This window comes from Cyrtonyx montezumae, unplaced genomic scaffold, assembly GCF_038088225.1.
Source record: "Cyrtonyx montezumae isolate F1298 unplaced genomic scaffold, pur_monq_1.0 scaffold_8, whole genome shotgun sequence".
NCBI lineage: Eukaryota > Metazoa > Chordata > Aves > Galliformes > Odontophoridae > Cyrtonyx > Cyrtonyx montezumae.
In genome coordinates this window covers 48444070-48465872 of record NW_027072089.1, presented here as the reverse complement: position 1 = coordinate 48465872, position 21803 = coordinate 48444070, and the positions used below count along the sequence as shown (strand labels likewise).

Below are 21803 nucleotides of genomic sequence, written 5' to 3'. Positions count from 1 at the left end.
TTCTTGGTAACAGATCCCATTAATACCATTAATCTGTGTTGGTGATCAGTTCCTACTAGTTTAGGCCAGGATAATCTCACCTGCCCTCCTGTAGTTGCCTGGGCTCCCCAAGCAGACTCTCTTACACAGGGACAGGACATAAGGAAAAACTATTTTGCTTTATTAGATCCCAGCCTTTAAGCTCAAATCATTTTTGAACAGAACTGTTGCTCTTCCAACAGCCTTGCAGAGATGCCTTAGCTGATTCCTAAAGGAACCTTACCAGCTATCAGCTGTGATGACTGCTGAATTTTCATGTGAACAACGGTGGATTATCAGTAGAACAGCTGCTGCAATTAAGCAGTAGCTTGGATCAGCACAGACAAAACTGAAAGGTCACCCTAAATATCCTTTCTGTTGGAGCTCCCGTGTCTATGCTTACAAATTTTCAGGTGTGAGTGTTTTCAAAGGAATCTAACATATCAGAGAATACGAGGTGAAAAACCAATGTCGTTTAGGTTCTTAGATAAGATGAGGTGGGAAACATCCCAGCCAATATCAACCACTTAAGTCTCCCAAAGAAAAAGAAATAATCCCATTCAGTATACCTGCCTCTGGTTCAAGCACAAATAATTAGTGCCATTTGATCAAAGCAACCATACAACCTAGCAAGAAAGTCTGAGTTTATGCATAAACACTGAAGCCTGGCTCTAGCCTGCCTGTTTATGATTTATAGCAGTAAGGTATTTTCCTATTTTTCATAAGACCCCCAGAAAAAGTACAGCGAGGTTAATCTACCCAATAAGAGAACAAATGAATGTTGGACTATGGTTTTGAAGCCTCTGTTCCTTGCCCTAGTTTAGATTTCCAATTGAACTGATGAAAAAGAGAAGTCAGTCACACATATTCAGGAGAGAGAAGTGAAGAACACAATTTTACGTTATTTCTAGTTCCTTGCCATCCACTGGATTTATTTTTCTACACTGTACTTTCAAATAAGCTTCAAAGATATCATGCAGTGGGTCCTCCATATTGCATCCCTATGTTGCTGAAGAGACTATTCCACAAATGAACAGAACTGCACTTGGAAAGAGACGCTCTCTTTTGCTTTATTAGATTCCAGCCTTAAAGCCCAAACCATTCTTGCACAGAACTGTAATTCCTCCAACAGCCTTGGAGTGAGGCAGCAAAGGGGCTCCCCTGACCCACTGGGGCAGCGTGGCACTCCTTTAGAAATAAAAGAAGTGGGATTCTTAAGCTGATAGGAACTTCATCCTGGGACACAGATTTGTAGGAAACCTAGAAAGAGAGATTAAGCTGGCATTTGTGTTTTTAACAATTTCAGCAACTAATGAAGCATATGCCCTGGGAAGGAAATTATTTCAGGTGAAGTGCAGTGGCTGCTACTTCAGCTCTTTCCGGAGCAGAGGGAACTCCATGGGGTCCAGCAGCCTCCTTCGTGACAATTCTTTCTTCCACACATATAGCTCCTCCTGGCACAGATGTTGACTTGCAGCCTGAACAAACTGCACTTGCTGATCCTCTGGATCCATTTTTCTAGTTAGCAAATTCAGTTCAATTTTTGCTGGTATTTACTGAAAGCATAAGATGAAGCTATAGATCTAGAAAAATATGGAAGCAGAATCCAGCTAACGAGGCAGAGAAAACTGTGAGCCAAAACTCAGGTTTTATGAGGTTTCACACCCTATTATTACACAGCAAACTCTAAAAACATGCCAAGTGCACTTTGCAATGTAAAAAGAGATTTTTTTTTTTGGTAGCAAATCGAACATTTATATAAAAGGTTCTTTTTATTTAAAAAAATAAAAAGACAGTCATCAGCTGAAACAGAGGATCAGAATACTTTAACGTTGTAATTTTGACAGGATATTAGAGAGGATTTTCCAACTAGGTTTTATAAAATCCCTTTGAAGTAAAGCTTTCTGCTTCTGGTCCTTGTGTTATTACTCACGGGAAGTACTGAAACTACTGCTTTCAAGATAAGGAGCCACGTCACTGAGATCACGAAGTCCTTTCTCCATGAAAGAGTAAATGGTGATGTTTTTCAAGTAAACCTCAAAAGATCACGTTGGGTCAGCAGCACCGCCTACCCGTCTGTGAAGTCTGCCTTCCAAGTTTGATTGCTCCATTGTTACCATTTTCATGAGGATCTAAGGGTGGAATTTGCTGGCCTGAAATACACGAGGAGACAGTTAATTCAATTTTCCTGATGCAGTAACAACACGGGCAAATAACAGTTACAGTGATTTAGCTTCTGTCAGAATTACATTTGTAAAATTTAACCAGAAAAGAAGCATCTTTTCTGTACCTTAAATCATCTTTCCTTGTGGCCTGCTTACACAAGAAGACTGTTTTCACATTATATATATACATAATATATGTATAACACGAAAGTATTGAGGACACTGAAATTGTTATACATGTATTTCCAAAACAGATACCTTACTGAGAGCTGAAATACTAAGATGCAGAAAATGCTCAGCTTTCTCCTAGTTGCACTTAAATGCAAACGGAGCTAGTTCAATGAGATCCTGACATGCCTAAATCCACATGGCATTGAGTCACTGTACATCAGAATTTTACAAAGCACTGTCATTATACACATGCTGCCTATACTTGGAAAAGAAAAACACATCTTCTCACTGAATTTCTCCATTCTTTGAGGGGTACCTATGTCTCTGCAGCTGACAGCACTCGTTAATGGATAGCATCCCTTCCCAACTCTCCATAAGATGAAGAAGTCAGGAGTGATTTATTTTAAGCATTTGAAAGACTGCCAGCCAGCGCTCTCTCCCTGGGGAAGAAAGCACTGCTTCTCACCTCTCTCCCGTGTGCCTCTTCAGCACTGCTCCATCCTTCGTCTTACTGGCTTAACTACTCATTGTCAACATAACACGCACTCAATAATCAGAATTACATGAGGGAAAACCAAGATCCTCCCAGGTCCAGCCCATGCTTTGTCTTTTATCAGGCCTGGCTTTTCCATTCCTCCCACTTAGTGATCCATTTTTTCAGTATCTCAGAGAGCTTGTGGTCATGGCAACTTACTTTCACATTGCCTCGTAGACCTGCAGGATTTTTTTTTTCTGAAGCTGAGTCCACTTTCTATAAATTATTGCTGTTTTTACTACTGCCTGTGTTAAATAATGAGTCAAAACTTCAACATTCGTTACATGCCACCTTCAGTGGCAATGATCGTAATTCAGGTCAGTCTCAAGAGTTCAGATTTCCCCATCCTCTGCTGTATTTCTTCATAGCTGTTTCCTTCTGACTGCTCTATGAATTACGTTTGCATGTTGAAATCTGGGGCTTCCAAAAACCTGATGGTGATGGCAATGAATTAAAAGAATTCTGGTAGAATCTAATCCCAATGAAATCAAACAGCAAAATTTCATTTGTAAAACTTGTCCCTACATAACCTTTGGTCAAATCCACCAACATTTCACTCATTTATCCAATCACTTCTGAACAGGTTTATCACACAGCAAATGCGTGACTTTTGAAGAAGATAATCTTGAATATTCGTACAACTGAATGAAAGGGCAAAAAATTTGCCATATTACTAAGCAAGAAGTGCTGTATTTAATCTCAAACAGCAAGAAACAGGCATCTTGAAGGCTTAAGCATGTCTAAGTAGTGACATTACAATGCTGCACTCTAGTTTAGGTCACTAATTCAGCAGCTTTACACCTTGCTTACAAACATGAAGCCTCGCCAGAATATAAGTGCCCTTCCAAAGTAAAAGAAAAAGCAGAATAGGTGTCAGAGACATTACAAGCACCAGCTCTATCTGTTCTGCTTGAGACAGAGTCCACTAATTCTTAAAAAACTTTTCCACAAAGGTAATGCTATCATTTTTAGAAACACACCACGTCTAAAGCAGTTTGACCTCAGTACCAGCAAAAAATAAAACCCTGGCCATTTGTCTCTGAGCACAATGTAGCTAAAAATAGTTAGAATCTATGGACGTGGTTTCCATACCATACCATTAAACAAACATTGCCCAAACAACATGTTTTTCTAATGGCGAGCTTAGGAGAGGAAAGTTTGCACATCCAAACTAGCTTACCTTTTATTTTAAAAGTCCACATCGAACAATATAACTCTATTTGTTTCTCATTCAACATTTCACAGCTCTTATTTCTGAGTCTCCTCTAACACTCTCATGTGTATGCAAAGGAGGAGGTAAGCTTATCTTTGGAGCAAAAACACTGCACGTTTCAAGGTCAGAGAGCACTCTGTCCGGTTCAGAACTGGATACCATACAGGTAGTCAAAGACTCAACCTGGTTCATTTCATTTCTCAAAACGATAAAGGAAAACCAAAGCAAAGATAACTACAAAGAATAAAGAGAAAAATCTCTAGACACAGCATTTGCCAATTCATTATTCCACCTTTGATCTTAAGTACTGTTTCCCATTAACTGGTCGTGTTTTCCGTTGTTTGGTTAATCCCCCTTGAATTCAGCACGAGAAAAACAGTTTTAAACAGCTTAAAAATTTACAGTTTTGAGATTTTTTAATCAGTGAGTTTTTTCTCACTATTTCTCTGGACATCAGATTTCTTAAGTCATTGAGTGAAACCATTTTAATCCTAGTACCAGGATTTATCACTGCTGAGGGAACTTGTACCATCTGATGTGCAGCTGATGGGTAACTCTACAGAAACATAAAACTCACATAATTCTCACTATAGAGCAATGGATCTAGGTAATAAGAAAATAACTACAGCTGTCTTACAACCATGTTGCAACAGGGAAAGGTTCAAGCACCAATAGCACGCCAAGGTTTGGCAGAGAAACGCTGAGCCTTCATCTCTATCTGGTTGCTTGTGAAACAGCTCAATCACTGTTGCTAAAAGGACTGTGATCATCTTAACTTGTAATTCAGCTATTGACAAATATAGCGTCTGTTTTGCTGACATCAACACAACCCAGCTGGCACTGAGTCAGAATCAAAAGAGGTCATAAAATGAGTTCATTTTAGAAAGTATATACTCATTTAAGAAGTATTTTTCACTGTCACATGTAGCCTCTGTTCCAGAGGAATAAAAGGTACCCCCATATGAGATAACCAATAGCGTTGTTAAGTTATTCTATTTTCTTCAGGCAGCTGACAACAGTAGGAGCAGCAGTGCCCCAACATTCAGCCCAACTGTACTCCTACTTAGAAAATATAAGTAGATAAAGGCAATTCCTCTTTCAGATCAAAGATTGCTCTGTTAAGATGGAGTTGGCTCAAAAATTCCACAGGAGACAGAAGAATTCTGTTGCTTAATTTAACAAGCTAGACTACAAATAGAATACCTTTTCAGCAGTTTTACAGAGCAGGATAGAGACCATCTGACACAAGAATACTGAGAATATGCTTCAGGATTCCAGACAGAATGGTTCATCACACGGAGAAAAATAGATGTGCATGCATTACTCTAAGAACTCTGGAGCTGAACTGGTGAAATAAGAAATTTAAGGACACATTATTAAATCATCCTGTGAGAGAAGGTGTAAAGCTCCATATGGTTCCCCTCACTGACATTTCCATGGAGCTAAGTCTACTGATGCTATTTAAAGTTAGATCTCTGCCACCTGTATTAATCGTGTAGTGATATATTTTGAATTAATTTCACTAACGTTTGGAGCACGCTTCATGTATTATTTTATGCAACAGAACTGTTTGTAAACATGCACCTCCACGCGTCGGTGCAGCGGTGCTGGGCTCCTCTGTGAGCTCATTATGTGAGCACATAATGGTGTGGAAAATAAACATCACAAGACTGCTCGAAGGTAGGATTACAGAAACGTCAAGGCTCTGAAGTGAACCTTGCAGGTTAACAGGTGGGAAGCATCAAAGTCATGGCATCTCCCCCATTCTGGCACACTTAAGTTGGGCTGAGGCAGTCCAGAATGAAGGTCAGGGTCTTCTTGATGCCTGGCTGAGTTCCAGCTCCCGCTATTAAATTGAGCTTAGTAACGCGAGGAGTTTAATTGGCACTCTGGGAATTGTGGTTCTGAGAGCGCCAGAGGCAAAGGGACTGAGAAATGAGAGGGAGGGAGGGACTAGAGGTAAACAAAATAGGAAGGGAGAAAAAGAAAACTGGAGCAGGAAACGAGAGAGACAAGGGGGACTAGGCAACAGCTCTCCAAACAGAACTGATGAGAGGCAGACGGGGAATGCTCCGTTGCAGCTGGAAGCCTGACGCATCATCACAGTAACTAAATCTGCTCTCTTTGTTCCTTTCTGAATGCGATGCTCCACTTGTAAGTGTTGAACAGATTGTCATTTAGTGTGTGCAGCACAAAGGGAAGTGGATGCCATCAGCCTTAGATAGCACAGGCAGGTGATGAAATTCAAGTTCAAAAGGAGCGCAGTACTATTATGTGATGAAACTACCACTCTGCTAAGGATAAGAGGCAAAACGACATCTTGCCACACACCAGGGCTTTCTGTGCACTCTCCCATCTATTCTCTTTTTGGAAACTGGTTACAGCTTACAAAGGAAGGGGAAATTTTCACTGGGATGTGAAATCCCTCTCTCTCTTGGCTCCAAAGCAGCAGCCACAGGTTTCTGACATATTGCTGAGACGAGCTGGACTGCATCAAGCAGCAGTGCAGCAATTAGGCAATGGCCAGAATCTCTTCCTAAAAATGCTAGCTGTATCACAGCAAGCTGAACCTACAAAGTACTGCTTTCTGTAACCCACATTACAAAGCACAGCCATCAGGGGAAGCACAACAAGATGGAGCAGGCACATCTTACCCAACACTTCAGACATTTGCATATATGACCTTCTGCACACTTATAGGACTTAAGACTGTCATACTTCTTATCTTCCCAAATCCTCTCATCCTCTGAAACTAGTTTCACTGGTATTGTAGAATGTCCTCATGTCTCCAAGGTGGATTATAAAGTTTAGCCCAGTAGTCAGTCTCTGTTTTCCTTTTCTTCTCCCTACTTGCAGAGAAGCAGGATTCCCCCCGATTGACAGCTGACTGCTGTTTACTTCATGTATTAAATTTTCACACAAGATAACACATTTACGATAAAAGGATGTTGCATAATTAAACACAGTTATGTTGCAATTATTTTAGCATCTCTAGCATCTCCATTCGAGAAAAAAAAACAACAAATCTTTTAAGCAAAAGCACGACATTGAAGTTTTTGCTCATGTAAGCAAAGCATACAGAAAGACAACAAATCTTACATGCATCAAAGCAAATAACAGAATGCCTAATGGTTTTGGTTACTCTGAGCTCCAGTCTTGGTCTGAAGTAATTAACACTGAGCCATTCTGGCTCATGAAGAAGAGGTCTCCTACTGTTGGAGGAAAACCATGACCTCACAAATTTAGAGTAGTCCAAAGATGAGTAGATTTTGCTTCACTAATTAAAAATTGGAAAGGAAGATGAGAAATAATGCTAGAATACAATAAGCATGAAGTGTAAAGAGAATAATTTCAAACATAGGTAAGTTAGGGAAATGATTTTTCATTTTATTCAGAACACTAACACCTCCACCCACAAAAATTCAGTTATGAGCTTGGGCTCATAGCAAATCACATGCCAGAAGTGGTACGTGAATTGCCTTGTAGTATAAATTTACCTGACTTGCTTAAAATGTCTGTTACAGACCACTCTGAAATAGCTCACAGATCTCTGCAAATTAGCAGATAACAGGACAAAAAAAAAAATCACCTGGAGCTCTGACATTGCCCACCTGCAACACCAGCCATGTTAAGTCCTGTTGAGTCTTAACAAACATCAAATGTCTGCTGGAAGGGATCCATGCTGTCCCACAGATGGGCAGTTTACACACTCTGCAGTTATTTGAGTAGATAACCAGTTAAACTGTAAACCCTAGAAGTTTTTTTTTTTGTTTGTTTTGGTTTTAACTTCCCAGTACTTCTAGGAAATGAGTATTTGGATTACATTAAATATACAGTATACCTGCTGCTGGCAAAGCATCAGAAAGTGAATAGCTTAATACTGAGCATTTACCACATGAAAGCTTGTATCTGGAGACAGAAACTCCCTGCTCTAATTAGCAAGCCTAGCCTAGGAAGAGCTTTCTTACACAGATTGTTAAACATAAGCCTGCCTCATTCTCTTGACAGTAGCATCAGTAAGACCAAATGTGGCAACAGCTCCACAAGCTCTCTGCAGAGCGACCCTGATCATCTCATTCCTCGACATCTTTCTTGCCCTTCACAGAAAACGCAGAAATGCTTCAAACTCAGTCCCTCTGGTAGCACAGCTGTATCCCAGTACTTGTCAGAGTTCAAGAAACAATGTGCATTCAGCATTTATTTGTTGCCTAAGTGCACGTTTATGACATATTTCATGTTAGGCTTTCTCCAGCAGCCTACTTGCCCTGTAGCTGCTTACCTTTGGACCTGTGGAGGCAGAGGGCTGTTAACCCAGGAGGCACAGCCTCAGCTCTGCTATGTACAGAGGTTGATTTTGTGCAATCTTCTGCTTTTTATCTGGGGCATCTCTTCGCTCAGATAACAGGCAATATGCACACACTGAAGAGAAACAGCTGGGTGTGTACAAGATTTGAATAATGTAACAGAGGCTTATTTTATTTGTTAAATGAATGGGTGTCTGAGAATTATGAGGGCGTGATTACAAATAAATTACAGTACACCTGGGGAAGCTTGTTTAGTCATTTAAAACCAGATGCATAAGCTGCCTTCACAGGCACTATCAGCGGTCAGAGTATTAAAAACCCCATGAACAGAAGGGACAAGACAGACCTGGCATGACTCAATGCACATTTACAGCTTCACCAATATTTGTAATGCATTCTTGGCATTTTTGCTGCTGCTGGAGTCTGTACCAGTGACAAGCACCCATAAGTTGCTGGGGCTATGATTCTCCTAAAGCTGGGAACAAAAAAAGCTAATAACATTGGCTTGCATAGACACTTACCTATTAAAAAAAAAAACAACAATACCAACACAACTACAGGAATGCATGGGAAAAAAAAACAACACTATATCTCAAACCTTTTTGATGTCAAAAACCTTTCAAAAAGATGTTTGAAAAATTTAGTCCAAACAGGGAATATACATACAGCTGTAGTAATGACATTCTTTTCTTGTTTGCAGCCACGTGATATCTTACAACCACAGCAAGCCTTCAGCCTGGCACTGCTCAATGTGATCAGGTTAAGGTAGCCTGGCTTGCCACTGGAAATCAGAGGTACAACACACAGCCTGGGGCTACACTCTGTTACACAGTTTGGTGAACGCTCTCCAGAGCAGAGGACATTGGCCTTGCAGACTCCTCCCTCAGTCTGCATCCCCAGCTTTATTTGCCCAAGTACACTGCCTGCAAAGTCCCTGTCCTGACAAATTTACCCCATTGTCAGAAAATCAAAAACTTCTACACATTCTAGTCTTTCACATCCCATGTTTTATCAAGAAGAATTAAGGATAATGTGTTTGTGTTGAAACTGTCTCTCTAAGATACATCTCCAAGGTATCAAATCCTAAGAGATTTAGTACATTCCATTATTTTCTAAAGAGTTTTTTAATAACTTCAGAAATTAAGTTATATATCCATAACCTCTATGATTTTGTCAAGATTTATCTGGTTGCCAGCAAAGCAAACCAGTTTTCATTTTATTTTCCACCTTCTCTATATCATTATTTTGGTTGGACTAGATGATTCTAGTAGTGTTTTCCAACCTTAATGACTCTACTATGTAATTTTTTCCCATTATACTGTTTTTCTCCATTCACAGTATTTTCCCTAGAAAAGAGAGAGTTATCAGCCACACCAGGAAGGAGAAATCATTAGAATATCCTTGGAAAATAAAAGCAGAACCAAGCAGGAGGTAACTTCTTAAATGAAACACTAAAATGTAGTCTACCCTCACCGTTCCCTGCATTTCAAGATGGAGAAGCTCTCCACACAATGAAACCTCCTCTTAAATCTAGGCAATACATAGAGACAGTCTACCTACAAAAGCCTCTTTCCCAAGAGGCTGGGGAGCTGCACCCTGTCCTTCTGCAGAAGGACAATGAGAAAGGCACAAGCTCCCAGGTAACATGAAAACCAAAGTACAACCTATCCGACACCACAGGAATAAAATTCTCGGCAGGGCTGGAGACATGGCCACAGGGAGATTTTATATAAAGAGAACAGAAGTGCTGACATGCAAATTTTGGGCCAAGTCAGATTTTTTTTTGGAAGTTGTAGCCTGCTCACTGAAGCCCTAAATACTGAAGTGGTATAAGACATCAGAAAGTTATTTATACTCTTTGCCCAGTCTTTATCATACCAAGCCATTCTCTTGCTGGTTGAGTACTTTTCACATGGTTTTCACTGTATTTCTGTAAACATATACTACTAAATCTTTCCTTTCTCTCCTTTGAGCACTTGGTAAGGTCACGAGTACATTCACTGAGACCTAATATTTCTATATATAGAAATAATTGCCTGTGGTATTAAGTGCACTTGCCTGCTTATCTAGTTCATACTAAATTCAATTTAGCTGATTTTCCTCATCTAATATAACCATTATTAGCAGCAGCACACGCTGCCAGATGCAGTGCTGCCTATCAAAGACAGAAACTAATTAGCTAATTATGTGGCAAGGATGAATTCCTCTGCATGAACATTCACAAGCATCAGATGCAAGCAATCAAGGAGATTGGAAGATCTCAAGGAAGAACTGCTTTCTCTAGACAGCCATGTTACACTTTTTGGTAAGAGAAAGGTAGTGTACTCTAGGAATATCAGTTCTCATTAACTGTTTCAAACACAACCCACAGAAACAATGCAATACTTGAGCAGGCTGTCTCAGACAAAACACAGTGGATAACACGAGCTGATCATGACTGAGGGGAGCACTAGACACCATCTATCTTGACTTTAGCAAGGCTTTTAATGTTTGATCCTACAGCATCCCAGTACACTTAGGTTGGAATGTTATAGCCTAGACAGGCAGACTAATAACTGCATGAAAAGTCATCAGACTTAAAGGCTGCTGGTTAACAGTATCTATCTACCTGTAAGTCTGTTTCAGGTGGAGTAATTCAGGTATCTAGTATAACATATTTTACCAGCAGCCTGAAGGAGAAAAAATATGCACACACTTCAAGCCTGCAGATGATATCAAGCTCAGAAGTGCAATCAATACACTCAAGGGAAGAGCTGCTGTTCAGATTGGAGAGAAGAGTGGGCTATCAGGAGTCTCATGTGATTCAGAAAGGACAAATGGCAAGTCCTGCAAGAAGGGAGGAAAAGCTCCTGACTACAAGTCAGTTTGGAGACTAGTTGCCCAGGGAGATGTCTTTGCAGAAAGGACCTGAGGGCAGGCAGTATGCTGAACACGAGCCAGCAATGCACCCCAGCAGCAATAATGGCCAGCAGCATCACAAGTCATACCAACAACAGCCAAGCCAAATGGTTATCTCCTTCTAGATAGTGTAACGCATGCTAAGTATCGCCATGATACAAGAAAAACACTGACAGGCTGGTGGGGCAGTAGCCACGAATTGAACCAAGGAAGATTCTGACTTGATATGGAATAGAAAGGAGAGAGGAGGACATGCCACTGGGAGGACTATTTAAGTACTTAGACTTTGCTGCCTGGAGAGGTTGTGAAACCTCTATTCTTGGGCCCAGCTTAAAAAAGATCCTAGCAAACTGTCTTGCTCTGAGCAAGACTTTGGACTGAATGTCTTCCAAGGTCCCTTCCAACCCACAATATGCTGCAACTCTCCCCCACTTTCAGCCAGAAACCAAAACTGCAACACCTAGAACAATAACCAAACAAGACATTTTTTCTGATCCTTGTGAGGAAAGTTGGACTCATCTTGTTTATAAGATCTGGAGAGAAAATTCCATTTTTAAATGAATTCCACTGCAACAACTATTTTCTACTTATCATAGCTCTCCAGGCACATTTTTAAAACATTTAAGCTTTTATCAACACGATGATAGGATCAACATTATCTGCTCTACAGCAGACTTGGTCTGAAACAGAAGATATGACTTGAGTTCAGGATTTAGACACAGACTGAAAAAGGAAGAGGCTTACCCTGTATCTACTATATGTACCATATTTTGCTCTACAATATTCAAAGCCACTCTTAGTTAACATCTATATAAACAGCAATCACACTACCGGCCCAGTGCACTTCTTGATTTCCATGGGAAACAATCTTTTAGATCGAAAACAGATGAATATATACATTTTGTTTGCAAGTTAGTTTACTTACTTATTCCTTGAAAGAGTTCTTCAATGTTAACAGCATTCTTTGCACTGGTTTCAACAACAATTGCACCTATAGATTCTGCATACTCTTTGGCATCCTTCATAGGTACCTCCCTAAAAAAAATAGACAAAAGCAATTTTTCAAAAAATAATTTAACTTTTGAAAAAACTGTATTCGTTTCAAAATTGTATTTGCTCAAATGTTTATCCCAGAATGAATAAAATGTGTCAAACTATGGTTTCTGCTTTCACCTTGGCCCACGCTGGTAACAACTAACAAGTCAAGACAACTAGATCTAAAGTATGAAAGACCTTTAAGAACTTTGCAAAATATTTTGTATCAAAGAGCCCTGGGTCATTTTTCCCGAGTGTGTAATGTAGTAATCTTAGGAAGGTAATCAGTTCCTTGTTCAAATTTTTCTTCAAATTAACCATTTTGATCATGTATTCAATTCCCTTCAAGATCTCATTGCAGTGAGTTTTTACAAACTAGATTATCACATCGGGTTAAAGTGCATCAAATATCTCCAGGCATAGTTATTCCCCATCATCTTCCAAAATAGCTTCGCTCTCATGTTCTTTTTTCTTTCTCAAACATATTTGACATGATCGTGATTCACATCTCAGGTTGACAGAGATGCCTGCCTACCAAACTTTTCTTAACAGAAACACACTTAAGAAGTGTTGCAGCTGAATGCTGTCAGTCCACTACAACCCATACATTAAATAAGTTTGAAGGTGAAGCACTGAAATCTCAAAACACACCCTAGTCACAAAAGCATTACTATGTTTTTCTTTCCTGCCAAGGAAATGTCATCTCTTTCCTGTTTTGTCAGGTAATAAAACTTAAAACATCAGAATTCCACCAATGACTGACTTGCAGATTGATTGATCTGCTGTTGAATCCATGCCTGGAAAAAAGTGAGTTAATTTGAATGGTAATCCCATTTGTTAGTCCTTTAAACTTGACCTTGATAAGAAAAGTACTCAACATGAAAGACCTGCAGCTGACAGACCAGGCAACAGGCAGCACTGCCCTCACCAAGTATTCAGACAATATAGGGTATGGCCACTGTGGAAGAAAACAGTAATGGCATCAGATATCTAAGTGTCTGAAATGCACAAGAAATACAGACTCCAAAAGAAATATGGAAGCCATTGATTCCTGATGCATTGGCAAGAACCATTTAAAAATATAGTTTGCTGAGGATAAAGAAATCAATCTGTGCCATGTCACCAAAGTGGCACCATCCTAAAAGCACTGGTGCAACGTCCTTATTTTGTAGCCAGCACTTTATTTATGAAGAGCTGGCAAATGCAGTTTACAGCACACAAAACGTCTCTGCATCAGACACATAGCAAGCTCCATGCTGATGTTGTATCACTTGAGCCAGCTGGCAAAGCTGAATCTTACTGTGTCCTTTGTCTGCAACCACTGCTCTTCCTATCTTTGAGCAACAGCTCAGAAAGTGAATGCTGACACGTGAACGCACACTGAAACAACAGGCTGCCAGTATTATTTTTCTTCCAGTTGTTCAATACATCAACTGGTGTGTTTTGTGTGGCTTTACTGTTGCCTGCTGAATACCCAGTTTGCTTTAACACCTTCCACTCACCACAGAGACGTATTAATCGAGAGATTCCTAGTGCAATTTCTTCCTAGAATGAATGCCCTTAACTGAAGGTACCCATGTGGGAACACAGCAATGTAATTTCCAAGTTTACAGAGGTATATTATTTTAAATAATTCAGGTCTGCTGCTCATGGAAAAGCCAGAGAAGCAGAATAATTGCCTGATTTATTACAAACAGTTTCAAAAAAATTAAGCTTCAATTACAGTATCTGGATCCAGAGCTTGTTTCCATTACTCACTTTTTATTATATGCCTTTTTATTGCAGAAGGCACAGGGAAGGCAGTATTCCCCTCACTAGATCTGAAATGGCACCTCGGCCTTTATTATGAAAGGTACTACCACCTGTGGATGGCCACAGAGAGAAAAAAAAAGTCACAGAATTGTAGGGGTTGGAAGGGACCTCTATGGAGGTTAACTACATAATGTAGTAATCAAACCACATTGAAGGCAGAATTTCAGGCTGTAGTTATGTAATACATTCTTGTGATTTGGATGAGAAAGCAGACTTAGGAATTCCAGGAAAAATTAAAACAGCAGCAAGTGACAGTATTCCAAGGATGTGCCACAGAACTTGTTAGCCCTGTCTGATGACATTCCTAAAGCAAGACTATAAACTTCCAATGACATGGGCACGAAGCACCACATCCGTGCTGGAACTGCTGCACACAGCAAGCAAGTTATCACAGCCTGGATGTTAACACAGCTGAGATTCTACTTCATCCAAAAGAAAAAGAACAAACATTCAAATTCTAAACTACTGATGAATACAATTAAACTGAGGTGAAGAAGGCAAGAAGCACCGCAGTAGTGTTAAGAAAGCATCATTCCAGAGCTAGAGGGAAAGTTAGAAGGATACTTATTTTGAAAGACTTCAATTATTCTACTTTATGCTCTTCCCAACACATTCTGTTGAGTCAATTCTCATTGAGATTTCCTAAATAGCTACTGAATTAAAAATAAATAAATAAATCCAGATGGATAGAGGAAAGACCAAAGCAGGACATTCAGCTGAATTCTCTAAGTAAGGATCTGGCATTTCCCATGAACATGACTTGTTACAAAGGTACACCACAGTTTTTACAGAAGTAAACACTACTCAGTTACCGTTACAACTACTGACAACTGTAATGCTCAAAAAATATTTTCAACTCTTATAACATTTTATTCAATTCTCAACTTCCATCTTTGAAACTTTCTCCACGACCTATCAAAAGGGACTATTACTTAAAAGCATACCAAATATTGAACAGTACTATACTTAACAGTAATTATAACAAAGACAGAGATTTATATTAATAAAATTGTTTGTCTAGCAGTAGAAAACCTTTCAGCATGGGGGAAGAAATTTACTTCAGTAGCGTGCCAAGAACTGCTGATAACCTACTAACAACACTGAAAAAAGCAGCACGACTCTTAAATGACCCAAATACATCTGGAAGATCACACAGTTTTATAAGCTCTAAATGAGGAGGATAGCACGGTCAGTAATAATGAGAAACAGTGCCAGCCTTTTGCCAGAGGAAAAGAGTAATTTCTTACTGTTCCCATTTGTCCTTCCTGATATTGTTTCCTTCAGTCATAGAGATGGCAGAAGAAAATCAGCTGGGACCTGGTCAGCCAGTCCTCTTTTGTTTCTATTTGTGTTTGTCTGTAAAGCAGCTGTTTCTTCAATTCCCAACAAAACATCTACCAGAAGTTCCACAAAACCAAAGATGCCAAAAATGCATACAAACAGCAGCTCTTGAGTACTACAATCATTTTTAAATTGTCTGTGCACAAAGACGTATTTCCAATGAGCAGAAATACAATGTGATAAATTGGCGATACATTTTGCCTATAATCATTTTTACTGAAGTCACTTTTAAGACAAAGTACCCAGAAAACAGATGAATAGATAACAGCTGCATGTATTGCAGATATCAGTCTTCTGGAAAAAATGAGAAAATGTAAGATATGCAATACTCTGCTCTCTAAATGTCCATCAAAAATCTTTTTAAATGGGCATCACCGGGTGGTAGGTGAAATTTAGAAGGAGAAATGGATTGGGCATACAGAAAAAAAAAAAGCATGAATGAAAAAACAACTCAAAACTTTTCATAATTATGTCGGGAGAATCAACAAAATGAATAAAAGACATTAGTTCATTGAAGACAATGAGCACCACGCAAGCACCAAGACATTTTGAGCATGGAAGAGCTGTAGTGGCCAAACAGGCCACAAATTAGGTGATCAGTTGAAAAAAACTTGGTGGGAAAAATCTCACAAGAAATGACAGCCCTCTCACAACATTTCTGTGCAACATTTCAATGCAAATTTTTCTTCATGTTCCCACATTATCCTGTTACAGGTGGAATGTATTTTAAAGCTTACTGCCATGGCAATTGCTACCAAAATGGAGGGTCTGGGTGGCTGTGGATGCATTTGCAATTAGTGCCATTTGTGATGACCTCTAAACTTATCCTTGATATTTTTTCACTCCAGTGATTCAGCAGCTTTAGGGTTTAGACTCTACAAACACAGAAGAAAGACAGTAAACAAGGAGTTTAAAAAAAGTGCATAATTCAAGCTGAGCTGCTTCTGGTGAGGTAGCATGATGGTAGGAGCACTGGCATTTTCAGGAAAAGTCTTGATACAGCTGACCATAAAGATGATACACTACCATACAACAAAGCAAACTGGTTACCTGAATAAAGAAACTGCAATCAAAGTCACCACAATCAAAACAAGGGCAAAAATGGATACATTACCTGATATCAGAAAGATCACATTTGTTTCCAGCGATGGCCATTACAATGTTTTCTGGACCATGCTCTTTCAGTTCTTTCACCCACTTCTTCAAAGTATGAAATGAATCCTAAGTCAAAGAAACAATAAAGCCTAGTTGCCATTGATGTAATTAATGATCTTTTTTTCAAGTCAGAGGAATGTAGCTTAGGTAACATTAATGCAATAATAATATAATAGATCATAAGGCCAAAAGAAGACTGCTGGATCTAGGCAGTCTGCTTTTTCAAACTTCAGGTCATAAGACTGACCAAATTAATACTTGCTTGAACTTGTTCCTATTTTCTCTCCCCCACTCCTCCCCTCCTCCCCTAAAAAAAGTAGTACAGAACGCTTTTCATAAATATTCATCGACAAACAACTGCCACAGCTCTTCTTTTATGTTTGTTTAGCATTTGATTTCCTTCATTTTTAATGTAAGTTTCATTTGTCTCATTTCAACTTCTGCCTTGGCTTGTCTCAATCACTGTCATGTTTTCAGTACTGTCCAGGGCAGTTTTCAGAGATACCTTTCTACCCTTCACTCACCCAAACTTCTACATTTCAAAATCTGTGGATCTCCTTTACATTCCTATTTTCCCCTCTTTAGTTTGTGACTGTTCCACATACATTTGGAAAAAGGCTGGCAAAACCACGTTCTATTCTTCCAACACATGGTAAGATCAACCATCAGCCATTTAAGTTACAAATAAGCATCAGTCAAGTGTAATTCAGCTTTTCTCATCTTTTCTTGTCAAATTAGCAAAGGGAAGAAGTGCCACTGTGCTACAGTAGCCACCATTCTCAGCCACAGGCAATGGGAGGGGATGGTACTGGAGGCTATCACCCTGTCTGCTTAGACTTTTATCCCCAACTTGAGTCACCCAAGTAGAGAACCCACAGTAGGCAAAAACTGTGCCAAAAGCTTTACCTGTTTGGTGATATCATAAACAATCACAGCCGCTGCTGAACCTCTGTAGTACATTGGTGCCAAGGAATGAAACTGTTGAAACATATCCCCACAATAAAAAAATAAATAAAACCACCATGAATAAATCATTATTATCACATTTTGTCAGGTCACAAACATGTCATGGCTGAACTACAGACCTTCATTCACTACAGACCAGGCCTCTGTTGTGGTTGTCAGTCTCTAATTGTCCTTAAAACCCATCAAATTAATGAGTCAGTCCTCTTTCTCCTGATGCTCTTCATCCTACTGGATTTATGTGATCAGCACTATAGACTCAACACATCTTTTCCATTACAGTGCATAGACTGAAGTTTTGCCATGAAGATCTCCTACTTTTTCAGGCCTCACCTGACTGCATACATGTATGCTGGCAAACCCCAAAGTTTTGCTCTGAAGTTTTAACAGACTGAGTTCAACTTGGGGTTGAGGTTTACAATAACATTGTAAATCTGATAAATGACTTGATAGAAAATTACGAGCACTGGTAATGTTCAGTTATCCCATATTGTAGCCATGGTTCTTGCCATTTGAAGCTAAAGTTACTCCTCAGCTTTCTATCTCAAGTCAAACATCCTTTAAAAAACAAACAAACAAACAAACAAAAAAACCAGCAAGCAATACATATTACTGTAACAATAGCTTGCCAATGAACAGTGTAATTTTCATAATTGACCATGACTAAGCAGCTGAAACAGAATTCCAGCTTATAGCTACACAGGGAAAGGAAGTCAGGAAGTTTTATTGCTGATTCACCTAAAGCTATTCTTAAGTAAACCAAAAATAAGCTGTCTTGGAAAACACATTTGGGTTCTCAGAGTCATATTGTAGACTTTTATACATAAAGAAAGGGATCTGTAGAAGTTGCACACAAAGCTGCAGCTGGTAACTGAGGCCAAGTCCTAAATCAGCTGTGTTATTAGGGCATGGTACGCCTTCCAGTGCATGATGTCTTCGCACAGATCCACCTGCTACATCAGAAACCTCTGCATATTCACACAATACATCTTCTCCTTAAAGCTGTAGCTCCAGGCTGAGCACTTAGACCTATGCAGCCAAGGAACACAGGCTCCATGCTGTTTCACATGCAACAGAAGCAAGTTATTTGTAAGAATCTGAGTCCAGGCTGTCAGCCAGTGTGTAAGCTGTTCATCACAAACTGCACTCCCAGCCCAAGGTCAGTGCCTCCCCTTCCAACAGAAAGGACATGATGAGGCATGACAGATGGGAAGGGCTGAAGTGCACTGGGGAGCGATGCAGGTGGAATCACTCATTAATAGGAGAAAACAGCAGGACAGTCAGGGTGAGGAGAGAGGAATCAGCTGAGAAGCCAAGTCTGAAGGAAAGGGATCAGCCAAGATCCTGAGGGAGTTGGGTAGACACTCATCTGCCAGGATTTTAGACTGTGGCATCACTCCTTGCACACTTAATGCAGTAGATGCTTTCCAGACTTTTTATACCTCCAAACCACTACAGAAATCTCCACCGTGTTGTATTAAAGTTCCCTGAAGATTCAGGAGCCTAACTGTGGTAGTTAAATCTCATCTTCCACTGCACACACATGCCCATCCCAGCCTGTAAACTTCCAGGAAAAAAAAAGATATCTCCTACACATACCAATGTGGCTTTAATCTAGCTGACAAGGTATTCCCAGATTTACTAAGAGCTCTCATAGAGCAGTAATCACACTCCGCAGGAGCCAGACAGTTAAGCTTCCATGCTTCAGATTCCTCCAGCACTGGCCCAGAGGGCACACTGGGAACCTGCACAGTTTCTTGGGAATTTCAACCCATTTTCTTTTGATCCGGTGACAAGAACAGTTCCCTTAGTAGCTGTTTCACTGAAGAATATTGCCAGTGATAGCCCCAGAAATTAAAACAAACAAAACAAAAAACACATGCAGAAAAGCAGGCATCTTTCACTGGATTCTGGATAAGTAGATTTTAAATGGATCCAGGATGCAATCTACTGATTTTTTGGTAGGATTAAGTTTTAGCTGGGTTTCTAAACCAGTTTGTTTTGCATCAGGTAAACCCTAGGCTGAGTCAAAAGGTAGGGGCAGGAAAGCATGGCAGAGAAAAAGGAAGAAAGGACAGGAGCACTAGATGCCAGACTGACAATGGTTTAGACCATACTCAAGTAGTTTTATGCTTGCAAAACTGCTTAGTGCACATCCCTCTGTAGGTATAGTCTATTTCCACAATCAGATTGACTTTTATTTCCCCCTCCTACAATCTCAGAATCATAGGAAGGTTGGAAAATACCGTTAAGATCATTTAGTCCAACCACTGACCCATCACCACCAAGTCCACCAACCCATGTCACTAGTAAGAACAAGAAGGTAAAGAGCAGAAACAAGAAAAAACTCTTTTAAGACCTTCTGAGAGATTAATTAATCACTTCAACAGTGTATTGCATTCCAGTAGCAGCAAGACCAGATTAAGTCAGCTGAGCCCTTCCTTGTGTCAAGAAACAGAAACTGGCACGCAGAGGAAAGAATACAATTCCTCTGCTGTTTAAGACAGTAATCTGATCAAATATTCCAGTCCCTTACAAGCTCGCAAAGAGGGTGGGCAAGACAACAGCATGAGAATTCAGAAAGATAAGTGCCTATGAAAGGCACTGAGGTCTAGTATAGTTGTTGGTAAAGAAGGTGTGACTTCCCTGCCCTACAGCACTGAAAAGTTATTTACTTGCTCAACTGGCCGTACAGTTATTTCCTCTTTCATTATTTACTGTAATAATTTAGCTATACGGCATTTTAAGAAAAGAAAATACATCATCCATGTTTGGATGGGTTTGTTTTTGTTTTAAACGTTATGATAGATTTCATTCAGGCTATAAGTTCATATTCCTATTTGGTTAAACTTTACAATCAGGATCTCGTATTTTACATTGGAAAAAGCGACCAAAAATGGTATTTCAATGCACCTTAACGCAATTTCCTAAAGTATGTGAAGAAAAAAGAACCAACAAAGTACACTAGAAACAGCTACCATCAATTATTACAGTACAGGATATCTACCATAAAACTAAAACTATATCCCCTTTGTCATTACTTTCATATAGCCTAATAACAAGTATCATGATGTACTGTGTCCCAGTCATAATGAATCACTGCCGTTCTCTATAAAAAGAAAGAAAAGTTATATTTGCAGCACTGAATAAATCAACAGGCATTGAAAAAAAATAATAACTGGGAATATTTTTGATCAACTAATAATAGATTCTCTTCTATCAAAAGATATTTGGTCAGCATGGATTTTCAAAGGTTACAAACAAAGCAGTAAAAATATTGAGCAAATAGCTAGGCTTACTAAATGCTTCTTCCTCCCCTCCCTTTCTTCTTTTCACTGCCCAAAAGCAAAGTCGTCTTGAACACTTTTCCCTGCCCTACTTACCTGGGAAAGAAAAAAGCATCACACAAAATTAATTAAAGAGATACAAAATACTAATGTGCACATTTCTCACCTGACAAGGACTGAATGTGGGACAGAAGCCCCAAAACAAATGTCATGCAAAAAAAGAGGCTCACAAAATTTAATCTCATGAAATGAGCTTCTGTATTAGAAAATTACAACATCTATAACCTTGATTTTATAGCTCAGTATTTCTGTGACCAGAAATTCCCAAGAAAATTAAGAGAAACAAGAACAGTTCAGGATTTGGAATGAGAACAACTCTGCTTCTCAAGAAAAGCTACCTGAAGGCTGGGGGCTGTGACTACTCAAATTCTGAATACCTAGAATTCAAAAATTCAAGCATCAACACCTCCCTTTACCTGAAAGATCAAGACTGAGACACCTTTTTACTTTGCCAGACTAGTTTGGTTCAAATATGAGGTATGTAGAGCAGGCAGGGTCTAACACCAGCAGCCTTCTAGGTACTGGGAACACCTCATGTTCATACAATAAGTAAACCACCCTTAATAGCTTACCCAGCAGGGAAATTCAGAAGTCCCATACCTCTCATTTAGCAACCACAAAAACATTGCTAATTTGCACCAGAGTGACAAGGTAAGTTCATAAGTTCATAAGGTTGGAAAGGACCTATAAGATCATCTAGTCCAACCATCCTCCTATCACTATCTCTATCCAACTACTAAATTAAATCCTTTAGCACCTCATCTAAACGCTTCTTGAACAGCACTAGGGATGGTGCCTCAACCACCTCCCTAGGCAGGCCATTCCAGTGCCTGACCACTCTTTCAG

The 21803-nt window shown here is 39.6% G+C and overlaps 1 protein-coding gene across 1 annotated transcript in view; it reads right to left on the bottom strand.

Moving 5' to 3' along the window:
* Positions 1-1157: 1157 nt before the first annotated feature.
* Positions 1158-21803, bottom strand: part of RAB31 (RAB31, member RAS oncogene family) — a 54613-nt gene continuing 33967 nt past the window's right edge. Inside the window, exons 4-7 of the mRNA XM_065753714.1 lie at positions 17554-17625; positions 16607-16713; positions 12230-12339; positions 1158-2171 (exon numbers count right to left, since the gene is read on the bottom strand). Of these exons, the coding sequence (XP_065609786.1) occupies positions 2074-2171; positions 12230-12339; positions 16607-16713; positions 17554-17625 (387 nt within the window). The 3' untranslated portion in view covers positions 1158-2073. The remainder of the gene's footprint in view (positions 2172-12229; positions 12340-16606; positions 16714-17553; positions 17626-21803) is intronic.